Source organism: Salvelinus sp. IW2-2015, linkage group LG4q.1:29 (assembly GCF_002910315.2).
Source record: "Salvelinus sp. IW2-2015 linkage group LG4q.1:29, ASM291031v2, whole genome shotgun sequence".
In the NCBI taxonomy this organism is placed as follows: Eukaryota; Metazoa; Chordata; class Actinopteri; order Salmoniformes; family Salmonidae; genus Salvelinus; species Salvelinus sp. IW2-2015.
The window spans coordinates 65,306,929-65,320,196 of record NC_036842.1 but is presented as its reverse complement, the minus strand read 5'-3'; the positions used below and the strand labels follow the sequence as shown (position 1 = coordinate 65,320,196).

Sequence of the window (13,268 nt, the reverse complement as noted above, 5' to 3'; positions counted from 1 at the left end):
ACTGTAATGTCTACACCTGTTGTTTTCAGCGCACATGACAAATAAACTTTGATTTGATTTGACTGATTGAATCTCCTGGACAGCTGTCGTGAGTAAAAGGGCAATCTGTAGTTGCTACATCAATTTTTGGACTTATAAATTATATATATATTCTTCAAGAATTAATGGATATATATATATATATATATATTATCAGCATCCTTGAAGAATATAACTTATAAATGCCTCATAAGCTTAGTTCAACTGTTATACTCCATGAGAACCCAAAATATAAGCTTTTTTCCCCCCAATGTTTGTAAACATTGTACATTTTATAGCCTATAGCATAGTTAAAACAATCATTTTGATATCATGAATGGTCTGTCCTTGCATCCATTGCTCTGTCTCTCAATCTGAGCGTGGTTACATTTCTCCAGGCCCATCCCTCAGCGTTTTACCAAAACAGAAGCGGGGCGTCCATTTTGTTATTGTTTCATCTGTGGTTTTGCCCTTTAAACAGCTGTATATTACCAAGATATCAAAGTGTCTTCAACAAAAAGGTGAACAAGAGGCCAAAAGCAAATGCAGCATATGACGTTCATTTTCACATGGAAATAGCACTTTTCAGTAGCACTCAAAGCATGCCATTCCATGAGCGCAGCATTTATTTTTCATCTCGAATCAATGAGCCCAATCAGTCCTCCAAGACAACAAAATCATAAAGAATAGAGTTGTTCTGGCTAATAAGTTTTTAGATTTGGGGTTATGTTCAGGTAAAACAATATTATTGAAGATCAAGGGGTATAACATTTATTGGAAGGACTGGAGTTCTAATAGATTTTGGTTTTTAATGTAAATATACATTTTATCATATTATTACAGTACCAGTCAAAAGTTTGGACACACCTACTCATTCCATTACATTGTAGAATAATAATGAAGACATCAAAACTATGAAATAACACATATGGAATCATTTGTWACCAAAAAAGTGTTAAACAAATCAAAATRTATTTTATATTTGAGACTCTTCAAAGTGGCCACTCTTTGCCTTGATAACAGATTTGCACACTCTTGGCATTCTCTCAACCAGCTTCATGGAATGCATTTCAATTAACAGTTGTCCTTTGTTAAAAGTTAATTTGTGGAATTTCTTTCCTTCTTAATGAGTTTAAGCCAATCAGTTGTGTTGTGACAAGGTAGCGGTGGTATACAGAAGATAGCCCTATTTGGTAAAATATCAAGTCCATATTATGGCAAGAACAGCTCAAATAAGCAAAGAGAAACGACAGTCCATAATTTCTTTAAGAYATGAAGGTCAGTCAATCCGGAAAATTTCAAGAACTTTGAAAGTTTCTTCAAGTGCAGTCGCAAAAACCATCAAGAGCTATGATGAAACTGGCTCTCATGAGGACTGCCACAGGAAAGGAAGCCTCTGCAGCAGAGGATAAGYTAATTTAGAATTACCAGCCTCAGAAATTGCAGCCCAAATAAATGCTTCACATAGTTCAAGTAACAGACACATCTCAACATCAACTGTTCAGAGTAGACTGAGTGAATCAGGCCTTCATGGTCGTATTGCTGCAAAGAAACCACTACTAAAGGACACCAATAAGAAGAGACTTGCTTTGGCCAAGAAACACGAGCAATGGACATTAGACCAGTGGAAATCTGTCCTTTGGTCCGATGAGTCCRAATTYTTTATTTTTGGTTTCAACCGCCGTGTCTATGTGAGACGCAGAGTAGTTTAATGGATGATCTCTGMATGTGTTGTTCCCACCGTGAAGCATGGTGTAATGCATCTGTGTGTAGCTGGTGAGATGAGTCAGGCGCAGGACAGCAGATATGAGTAATGAAAGCAATTTTACTCAATAATATAACAATACACGTCGTATAAATACAAGGCCACAAATACAGACCGCAATACAATAAACAAYTACTCACAAACAAACATGGGGGAACAGAGGGTTAAACAATCAACAAGTAATTGGGGAATTGAAACYAGGTGTGTAAGACAAAGACAAAACAAATGGAAAATGAAAAGCGGATCGGCGATGGCTAGAAGGCCGGTGACGTCGACMGCCGAACGCCGCCTGAACAAGGAGAGGGACCGACTTCGGCGGAAGTCGTGACACATGGAGGAGTAGGTGTGATGGTGTGGGGGTGCTTTGCTGGTGACACTCTCTGTGATTTATTTAGAAGGCACATTTAACCAGCATGACTACCACAGCATTCTGCAGCGATACGCCATCCCATCTGGTTTGCGCTTAGTGGGACTATCATTTCTTTTTCAACAGRACAATGAYCCAACACACCTCCAGGCTGTGTAAGAGCTGTTTGACCAAGAAGGAGAGTGATGGAGTGCTGCATCAGAAGACCTGGCCTCCACAATCACCCGACCTCAACCCAATTCGGATGGTTTGGTATTAGTTGCACCACAGAGAGAAGGAAAAGCATCCAACAAGTGCTCAGCATATGTGGGAACTCCTTCAAGACTGTTGGAAAAGCATTCCAGGTGAAACTGGTTGAGAGAATACCAAGAGTGTGCAGCTGTCATCAAGGCACATTTAGCATATTTTGATTTGTTTAACACTTTTTTGGTTACTACATGATTCCATATCTTATTTCTTAGAAAATGTCTTCACTATTATTCTACAATGTAGAAAATAGTAAAAATAAAGAAAAACCCTTGAATGAGTAGGTGTGTCCAAACGTTTGACTGGTACTGTATCTGTAGTAGAAAGTGATGGGTTAGAAGAAGCCTAAATAACCAAGCCATAAAGTAAAATGTAACATCCATATATGGCAAGCTATGTAAACTTTAACATTGATTTATCCTGCAACAGATGTCGTTCAAGTTGGTAATATACATTTTTGTCTTCTCTTTAAGAGGAAAGTAACCTAAAAGTAACAGAATGTAGTCATATTACGTTACTGAGTTTGGATAATCCAAAAGTTACATTGCTGATTACAATTTGGACAGTTAACTGTGACTGATTACATTTAGAAAGTAACCTACCCAACCCTGTAGCAGATGTTATTGCGGGTGTAGCGAAATGCTTGTGTTCCAAGCTCCAACAGTGCAGAAATATCTAACTATTCACAACAATATACACAAATATAAAAGCAAAATAAGTCGGAAGTTTACATGCACTTAGGTTGGAGTCATTAAAACTTGTTTTTCAACCACTCCACAAATTTCTTGTTACAACTATAGTTTTGGAAAGTGCGCGTTAGGACAATCTACTTTGTGCATGACACAAGTCATTTTTCCAACAATTGTTTACAGACAGATATTTCACTTATAATTCACTGTATCGCAATTCCAGTGGGTCAGAAGTTTACATACCACTAAGTTAACTGTGCCTTTAAACAGCTTGGAAAATTCCAGAAAATGATGTCATGGCTTTAGAAGCTTCTGATAGGCTGATTTCCATCATTTGAGTGAAGTGGAGGTGTACCTGTGGATGTATTTCAAGGCCTACCTTCAAACTCAGTGCCTCTTTGCTTGACATCATGGGAAAATCAAAAGAAATCAGCCTAGACCTCAGAAAAGAATTGTAGACCTCCACAAGTCTGGTTCATCCTTGAGAGCAATTTCCAAACGCCTGAAGGTATCACGTTCATCTGTACAAACAATAGTACGCAAGTATAAACACCATGGGACCTACAGCTCAGGGAGGAGACGCGTTCTGTCTCCTAGAGATGAACGTACTTTGGTGCGAAAAGTGCAAATCAATCTCAGAACAACAGCAAAGACCTTGTGAAGATGCTGGAGGAAACAGGTACAAAAGTATCTTTATCCACAGTAAAAACGAGTCCTTAATCGACATCACCTGAAAGGCCACTCAGCAAGGAAGATGCCACTGCTCCAAAACCGCCATAATAAAAGCCAGATATGGTTTGCAACTGCACATGAGGACTGTTTGGCCATAATGACCATTGTTATGTTTGGAGGAAAAAGGGGGAGGTGCATGCCGAAGAACGCCATCCCAACCGTGAAGCACGGGGGTGGCAGCATCATGTTGTGGGGTGGCTTTGCTGCAGGAGGACTGGCGCACTTCACAAATAGATGGCATCATGAGGTAGGACAATTATGTAGATATATGAAGCCACATCTCAAGACATCAGTCAGGAAGTTAAAGCTTGGTCGCAAATGGGTCTTCCAAATGGACAATGACCCCAAGCATACTTCCAAAGTTGTTGCAAAATGGCTTAAGGACAACAAAGTCAAGGTATTGGAGTGGCCATCACAAAGCCTTGACCTCAATCCCATAGAAAATGTGTGGGCAGATCTGAAAAAGTGTGTGCGAGCAAGGAGGCCTACAAACCTGACTCAGTTACACCAGCTCTGTCTGGAGGAATGGGCCAAAATTCACCCAACTTTTGTGGGGAGCTTGTGGAAGGCTACCTGAAAAGTTTTGACCAAAGTTAAACAATTTAAAGGCAATGCTACCAAATACTAATTGAGTGTGTGTAAACTTCTGACCCACTGGGAATGTGATGAAAGAAATAAAAGCTGAAATAAATCCTTCTCTCTACTATTATTCTGGCATTTCACATTCTTACAATAAAGTGGGGATCTTAACTGACCTAAAACAGAGAATTTATACTCAGATTAAATCTCAGGAATTGTGAAAACTGAGTTCAAATGTATTTGGCTAAGGTGTATGTAAACTTCCGACTTCAACTGTAAATATTAGGACAAGCGATGTCGGAGTGTCATTGACTAAAATACAGTAGAATAGAATACAGTATATACCAATGAAATGAGTAAAGCAGTTTGTAAACATTATTAAAGTGACTAGTGTTCCGTTATTAAAGTGACCAGTGATTTAATGTCTATGTMTATAGGGCAGCAGCCTCTAAGGTGCAGGATTGAGTAACCGGGTGATAGACAGCTAGTGATGGCTATTTAACAGTCTGATGGCCTTGAGATAAAATATGTTTTTCAGTCTCTCGGTCCCAGCTTTGATGCACCTGTACTGACCTCGCCTTCTACTGTGGTCCCGTCAATGTGGATGGGGGCGTGCTCCCTATGCTGTCTCCTGAAGTCCACGATCAGCTCCTTCGTTTTGTGACGTTGACGGAGAGGTTATTTTCCTGGCACCACTCTGCCAGGGCCTTCACCTCCTCCTTGTAAGCTGTCTCTTCATTGTTGGTAATCAGGCCTACTATGGTTGTGTCATCTGCAAAATTGATGATTGAGTTGGATGCGTGTGTGGCCAGTCATTGGTGAACAGGGAGTACAAGAGGGGGCTGAGCACRAACCCTTGTGGGGCCCCTGTGTTGAGAATCAGTGAAGTGRAGGTGTTGTTTCCTACCTTCACCACCTGGGGGCAGCCCGTCAGGAAGTCCAGGACCCAGTTGCACAGAGCGGGGTTCAGACTCAGGGCCCCGAGCGTGAATGCTGTTGAAGGYTGAGCTATAGTCAATGAACAGCATTCTTACATATGTATTCCTCCTGTCCAGATGGGATAGGGTAGTGTGCAGTGCAATGGCGATTGCATCGTCTGTGGATCTATTGGGGCGGTAAGCAAATTGAAGTGGGTCTAGGGTGTCAGGTAAGGTAGAGGTAATATGATCCTTAAAAATTCTCTCAAAGCACTTCATGGTGGTAGAAGTGAGTGCTACGTGGCGATAGTCGTTTCGTTCAGTTACCTTTGCTTTCTTGGGTACAGGAACAATGGTGGACATATTGAAGCAAGTGGGGACAGCAGACTGGGATAGAGAAAGATTGAATATGTCCGTAAACACCCCAGCCAGCTGGTCTGCGCATGCTCTGTGAACGCGATAAGGGATTCCATCTTGGCCTGCAGCCTTGCGAGGGTTTAACACGCTTAAATGTCTTACTCACATCGGCTATGGAGAACGAGAGCCCACAGTCCTTGGGAGCGGGCCGCGTTGATGGCACTGTGGTATCCTCAAAGCGGGCGAAGAAGGTTTTTAGCTTGTCCGGAAGCAAGACGTTGGTGTCCGCGACATGGCTGGTTTTCCCTTTATAATCCGGGATTGTCTGTAGACCCTGCCACATACATCTCGTGTCTGAGTAGTTGAATTGTGACTCCACTTTGTCTCTGTACTGATGTTTTGCCTGTTTGATTGCCTTACGGAGGAAATATCTACACTGTTTGTATTCAACCATATTCCCAGTCACCTTGCCATGGTTAAATGCAGTGGTTCGTGCTTTCAGTTTAACGCGAATGCAGCCATCTATCCATGGGTTTCTGGTTTGGGTAGGTTTTAATAGTCACAGTTGAAACAACATCCCCTATACACTTCCTGATGAACTCAGTCACCGTGTCCATGTATACATCAATGTTATTCTCCGAGGCTACCCAGAACATATCCCAGTCCGCGTGATCAAAATAATCTTGAAGCATGGATTCCGATTAGTCAGACCAGCATTGAATAGACCTTAGCACGGGTACTTCCTTTTTGAGTTTCTGCCTATAGGAATGGAGGAGAAAAATGGAGTCGTGATCTGATTTTCCAAAGGGAGGGCGGGGAGGGCCTTGTAGGCATCCCGGAAGAGAGAATAGCACTGGTCGAGTGTTTTCCCAGCGTTAGTACTACAGTCAATGTGTTGATAGAACTTCAGTAGCRTTTTCCTCAAATTTGCTTTGTTAAAATCCTCAGCTACAATAAATGTTGCCTTAGGATATGTGGTTTGCATAAACTCCAGTGTAGTTCCTTGAGGGCCGTCATGGTATCGGCTTGAGGGGGAATATACACAGCKGTGACTATAACCAATGAGAATTATCTTTGGAGGTAATACGGTCGGCATTTGATTGTAAGGTATTCTAGGTCGGGTGAACAAAAGGACTTGGGTTTCTGGCCGTTATCAGAATCACACCATGAGTTGTTAATCATGAAACATACTCCACCGCCCTTCTTCTTCCCCGAGAGTTCTTTATTCTTGTCTGCACGATGTACTGAGAACCCAGCTGGCTATCTGGACAGGTGACAGTATATCTGGAGAGAGCCATGATWCCGGAAAACAGAGTATGTTAGTCCCTGATGTCTGTCTGGATGTAGACCCTCGCCCTGAGCTTGTCTACTTTATTGTCCAGAGACTGAACATTAGCGAGTAATATACTCGGAAGCGGTGGATGGTGTGCCCGCCACCTGAGTCGGATTAGAAGTCCACTCCGAATACCTCTTCTCCGCCGGCGGCGTCTTGGAGCAGACTCTGGGATAAGTTCAATTGTTCTGGGGGGTGYGAACAAAGAATCCAATTCGGGAAAAACATATTCCTGGTCGTAATGCTGGTGAGTTACCACAGCTCTGATATCCAAAAGTTATTTCCGGCTGTATGTAATAACACAAAAAACGTTCTGGGCTAATAATGTAAGAAATAACACACACAAAAAAAAAAATACTGCAAAGTTGCTTAGGAGCTAGAAACAGCTGCCATGTCTGTCGGCCCAATCTATTACCCACCAGCACTGACATTGAACAGCCCAGGCCTATRTGAATTCTAGCTACTTCTGAAGCACATGTTGTGCCCTCAACTCATTTGTAACTCTGTAAATACATTTGTTTATTATAAAAAATGTAAAAATCTTCATAAAAATACTTATCATTGAAATTAAAAAGACATTTGTGGAATATTAGGTTTCTACATTATGTAAAAGCACAMATTTGAGATGCATTACATTGAAAATTGTACACTGCCTTTTTAAGAGTGTCAAGTTTGTGACTACAACATGCAAGTGATCAGTCATTCATTTATTCATTACTATGACCATTGTTCTCCTGAAGAAGCTATCCCTTTTCCATTCTTACTGTGCCCCCAAATGTTCAGATATACTACTGGTAAAGTTATCAGGTTGCTAGCTAGCTAGCTAATGAGGTAATTAACTTGACTGAAGAAGATTTTAAAAAAGGTTTTTAATAAAAGGTCAAGGGCCATAAAGTACAAATTGTCTATCTTGTARAAATTCATGAAAATTCTTAATTTAAGGTTAGATTAGTTAGGTTAGATGTTCGCAGTGTGGTTAAGGTTTTAAAAAATCTGATTTTAAGAAGATTAATTGTATAAATAAGTGGGGTTTATGACTTTGTGGCTGTGGGAATTAGTGACGACCTTTTAGAACGGCCCTTGACATGGTTTATGAATGTAAAATGCGTCCCYCCCAATCCGCAATAGGAAGATGGTGGGAAGGGAAGGGATGAGAGAAGAGAGCGAGGGAGAGCGAAAGAAAGAGACAAAGAAAGCAATTATAGAGCCCTGACATCCAAACTATTGCAATATGTCTTGCTATTTCTTTCACTCATCCCTCCCTCTCTCCTTTGCACTCTTCTTCTCCCTCATGCCCTCTCCCCTTCTCCACGCTGTCTTCCCTCACTCATTCCCTCAGGCTTTATCTGTGTCTCTCTCTTTTTCATTCTCTCTCCTCTCTCACTCGCTCCACTCTTTGTCTCTCTCCGTTGCCCGTGTCTTGTATGCAGTGAGCATGGTAGACTAATGGAGTCTCCAGTTAATTGTGTTGTATCTAGCAGGCAGGCAAGTTCTTATTGCAGCAGCTAAGAATAGCTGAACAGGTTTATTCCACGCTCGATGAAGCGCCCCTGAGAGAACAAGGAAGGCACTGTCAGACCCCAGTGAAGATTCCTAAAGGGAGGATTTTTAGGTCTTCCTAGGCAGACCTTCTGTGTCACAGGGCTAGGAACGAACCTGGAACAGTCAACTGTACCGCACGTCTGGCGGGATGGATTTGGTGGAATCAGACAAACGTTCCCTCACAGAAAATATGTATTCGCAGCGGGCTSCGCTGTTTGCCACAAGTGCTTATTATCCATGTTATGAGAGAGGGGCTGTACAAATTTATGGATGTGGGCAAAAAATTATCACAAAAGGGTTTCGAACAGAGTGAGAATCTTGTTTACTGGATGCCGTTATGACTAGCATGCATTGCACAAATTGAGTTGTCTTCTGCCTCACGAGATCAAAGTAGTAGTCCCCTCAGCTATGTCCATGCTATCTCCGTCTGTGATTCTAGTCCTGAATGTACTTTTCTGCATTTCTCCTTCAAACCAGGCATATGCTTTAAATTTGTTAGTCCCATACAATGTGACTTATTTGCACACACTGAATGCCCTGATTGCTATAGTTATGTCTGATCTAGTCATTGTATATTTTCAGCAGGATGATTTTAACCAGCGGTGACCTCAAGCCCATCCCACATGTGTGAAGGATCCTTGTCATCAGAGCTCTTGTTGTCTGTAGAATGCTGTCGAATGCTGTAGAGTGCTCGCCTGCTGGTTCAGGAAGCATCATTTCCTTTCCCCGTTGTGTCATTATAAATGCCTCAATCACYGTGGCAACTGGAGCACCAGCATACTTTCTTTCTCCAGCAGCCCTCATATTGCTACAGATGAAGGATCCTAATTTGATCACTATTTTGTTGCTGAGAATTTAAAGCAGAATTTAAAGCAGTGATAGGAGAAAGTGGTCTGGATCAACTGAGTCAAGTTACAATGGCATTAGCAATGCAGGCATTCTGTGGCCTATTCATCTGAAGTCTAGTTTACAGGAGGCCACATAGGACAGAGCCAATACATTACATGAGACAAACTGTGATGAGTAAGTTATGGACTGCAACTATTGAAAACTCATTACAAACTTGTAGTGTATTATCAATAACCAAAAATATTGTATTTTCACCTTTTTGAAGCTGTTGTATAAAACCGGAAGTAAAATATACAAAAAAGAAACTTAAGAACGAGACGCCTAGAAATAGCGCACATAGAACAGATCTACCGCTTCTTAGACTTGCGTTCAACGATAATGACAGGTCTATAACTCACATGTCTATGTGAATTTGGTTGGGTCATTACATATTGCAGCCTTAATTATAATCCTCATCATAATTCACATTTCCTGTTGCTGCAGGATTATTTTTCTGATGTAATTTAGCAGACTGGCTCAAATTAAGATCCTACATCTGTACAGTATCTGGTGCTGTATGAAAGATAATCCAGGGTCTCAACCCACATTCAGACACATCTGCGTTGTCTGTTCATCATTATGCACCAATGTACACTCAGTAAGACATTTGTCTTACAGGAAACTGCTATACAAGCAGGAAACTGCTATACAATACAGTGTTTCACTCCACTCCCATCGGATAGATGAGAGTAACTTCAGAAACACCACAGAATGTGAATTTTACATGAGTTTTCAATAGTTGCAGTCCATAACTTACTCATCACAGTTTGTCTCATGTAATGTATTGGCTCTGTCCTATGTGGCCTCCTGTAAACTAGACTTCAGATGAATAGGCCACAGAATGCCTGCATTGCTAATGCCATTGTAACTTGACTCAGTTGATCCAGACCTCTTTCTCCTATCACTGCTTTAAATTCTGCTTTAAATTCTCAGCAACAAAATAGTGATCAAATTAAGATCCTTCATCTGTAGCAATTTGAGGGCTGCTGAAGAAAGAACGCATGCTGGTGCTCCAGTTGCCACGGTGATTGAGGCATTTATAATGACACAACGGGGAAAGGAAATGATGCTTCCTGAACCAGCAGGCGAGCAGGCATTCCACAGAATTCTACAGACAACAAGAGCTCTGATGACAAGGATCCTTCACACATCTGGGATGGGCTTGAGGTCACCTCTGGTTAAAATCATCCTGTAGATAATATACAATGACTAGATCAGACATAACTATAGAAATCAGGGCATTCAATGTGTGCAACTGAACCCAAAAACGATATTTTGTTTTTTGTTTCATTAGTCCGTTGTTGATATAGTCCCAAAATGTTTTGTATGTCATCAAGTTTTCAAGATATATAACTTTCTAAATACAGAAATACAGCCGGTAGGATGCTGTCTTTCCGTATTTTGAAAGTTATACATTTTGAAAACTTGATTGCTGACATTCAAAACATTTTGGGACTATGTTATCAATGGACTAATGAAACAAATACCAAAATATTGTTTTTGGGTGTTATTTTCCTTTATTATGTGATTGGAAATATAGCTCTGTAATACAGTGATGGGTTTTTCTGGGCTTGACATTTTCCTGCAGTCGGAGATGCTCATCTCTGATTAAGATCTCTGTGATTCTATATTAAATGTTATCTAAGGCCGTTCCACATTATACTATGTGATAGCTACCCTCTCTGCAGTGTAACATTTTCCTCTACAGATCTGTGAGTATATTAGCTAGCTAAGCGATATAGCGTGTCACAGTATTCAAGACAGATTTCTGCTCAAATAGAAAGCAAGCATTTCCTTCATTACATAAAAAATCTGTTCTAGAAACAAATAGGGGGATAGTTTGACAGTTTGAAGGGAACTCCATTGTTAACTGTAATAAATGGGTAATAAAGCAGCAAGAAAAGTATAATTCATGACCACCTTAGTTACTGCAGTTTTTATTAACTTCTCAACTAGTAGCTAACTACTAGAACTACACACTACTTTTTTTGAAAAAATAAAATATAGATGAAGTAAGCCAGAATTTCCTTTATTTTTCGGCATTAGACCTGCCTAATTCTCGCTTGAAACACTTTTTGTGTGCCTAATTCTAACTTTTTGTGTTTTATAGGCTAAATTACACATTCTGTTAACATCTGACTCCAGAGTAATTTGTTCTTGCAATTTGTAGTCTATGACATTTTAGATATAGATATGAWAGTTTTTCACTAAGTAGTTTGGATGTAGTTAACTACTTTTCAAAGTAAGCTTAGTTAAGTAAACTGTATTTTTTATTAAGGGTAGCTGTAGTGTAGCTTAACTTATTTCAGTGTGAAGTAATTGGTACCTTGGTAAACTACATTTTCAGAGTAGCTTCCCCAACACTGATATTCATTCAGCTTAGTGATCAATTGTCATCAGAACAGTATCAAGGCAAGTCTTGAGTCGGATTAAAAGAAACATGCATTATTTCTGTACAGTTGCAAATAAGAAATGTGAGGTGGAAAAAAACCTGCCCACCTGGGTGTGTGCAGTGCAGAGTAGGGTGCCTCTGTTCCACTGTTCCAGTGCAGCTTAGGCTTAACACTAATCCACTTGTGGTTCTTGTGTTTTGGTTCTTGTTGCAGACAGTTTGGTTTGACCTGCATCAGAGGCTAACAGACACTGATGGCACAGCCAGCGCAGTAAGTAGCATATTTATGCCTGAGAGCCTGGTAGTGGGGCACGGTTTGGCTGTGGCACTGTGAGGGATTTGCTGCTCCACCCCTAGCTACCCCTTACTACCCCTCACGACCCCCAGCTTGCACAGAGAATCATTGGCATCTCATATCCACCTCCTATCAAGCAGAAAGCAGACAAGTAGATTACTTATCTCCCTGCATGAAAAGCATGAGTGCATGTTATCTATCTTTTCTTATCAAAGTGGTCAGACCCAGTGCTTGAGTTCAAATGATGTATTTTAAGTGCCTCCCATGGGTGGTTATTTGACCSTGAAACCTCAGGGCAAGCATACATTCTGTTCATATTGTTGTTATGGCCTCATGCTTCCATATTAACAATTGTTAAACAGTTTGAACAGTTTCCTACAGTATAGCTAAGTTATTTATCTTTCAATCCGAAACATGCTTAACCAAAAAACAAAATACTCATATGTCGCTATACAGTTTGTGTAGTCTGCAACAAGCATACTCTCCAAATGCCAAAATGKTATTATGCTCTTGTGACCCTTTCATTATTATTTTTGACTGATTAGACAAAWGTTTCTCCATCTGGTTCTTGAAATATATATCCCTCCGTCAGCATGCCTGTATGAGATGTGGATGCARTGGCCTGTAGAACTGTCAGTATGAGTAAGATGGAGAGATGGYAGTTCACACAGGGACAATCAGAGGTCTGATGGACCTGAGAAATAATACAGGGATCGGTGTCTTTATCTGAGCATCAGTGCAGTTCCCCTGCTCACTCCTAGGGTCCTACTGCAGCAGTCCACTGGCAGCACCTGCTCTGAATCTGAAACAAGCCGCCCGGATCCTGCCTCTGATTGACTTCTGCCTTATTGATGCTTGAGGGATCCAAGCAAATTGAATCATTCCTTTTCTCCCATTAATCATTGTCAGCGTCTAGAGCTATCATTTGCTCTCACAAATAGGATTAGAGCAGGCTTCACCTGTCAGCTGGGCCAGTCTGATTGGTATGGAGCTGCATGTGCGCTTGTGTGCCCAAAGCTCAATAGGGGCACATTAGTAGGCCCGACGGGTATTCTTAAAGTGGGAGAGAAGATTGAACCTTTTGACCCACCATACTCTCAGCAGGGTTTTCTTAGTGCTGTGAGCCCTACTGCAAGTGATTCACTCAG

The 13,268-nt window shown here is 41.0% G+C and overlaps 1 protein-coding gene across 2 annotated transcripts in view; it reads left to right on the top strand.

Moving 5' to 3' along the window:
• LOC111962378 (N-terminal EF-hand calcium-binding protein 2-like) overlaps positions 1-13,268 on the top strand; it is a 144,374-nt gene that overhangs the window by 114,242 nt on the left and 16,864 nt on the right. Inside the window, exon 9 of one of the 2 annotated variants that reach the window (XM_023985428.2) lies at positions 12,040-12,096. The exons of the other annotated variant lie outside the window; for it this stretch is intronic. Within the exon in view, the coding sequence (XP_023841196.1) occupies positions 12,040-12,096 (57 nt within the window). The remainder of the gene's footprint in view (positions 1-12,039; positions 12,097-13,268) is intronic. 2 annotated transcript variants of the gene reach the window in all.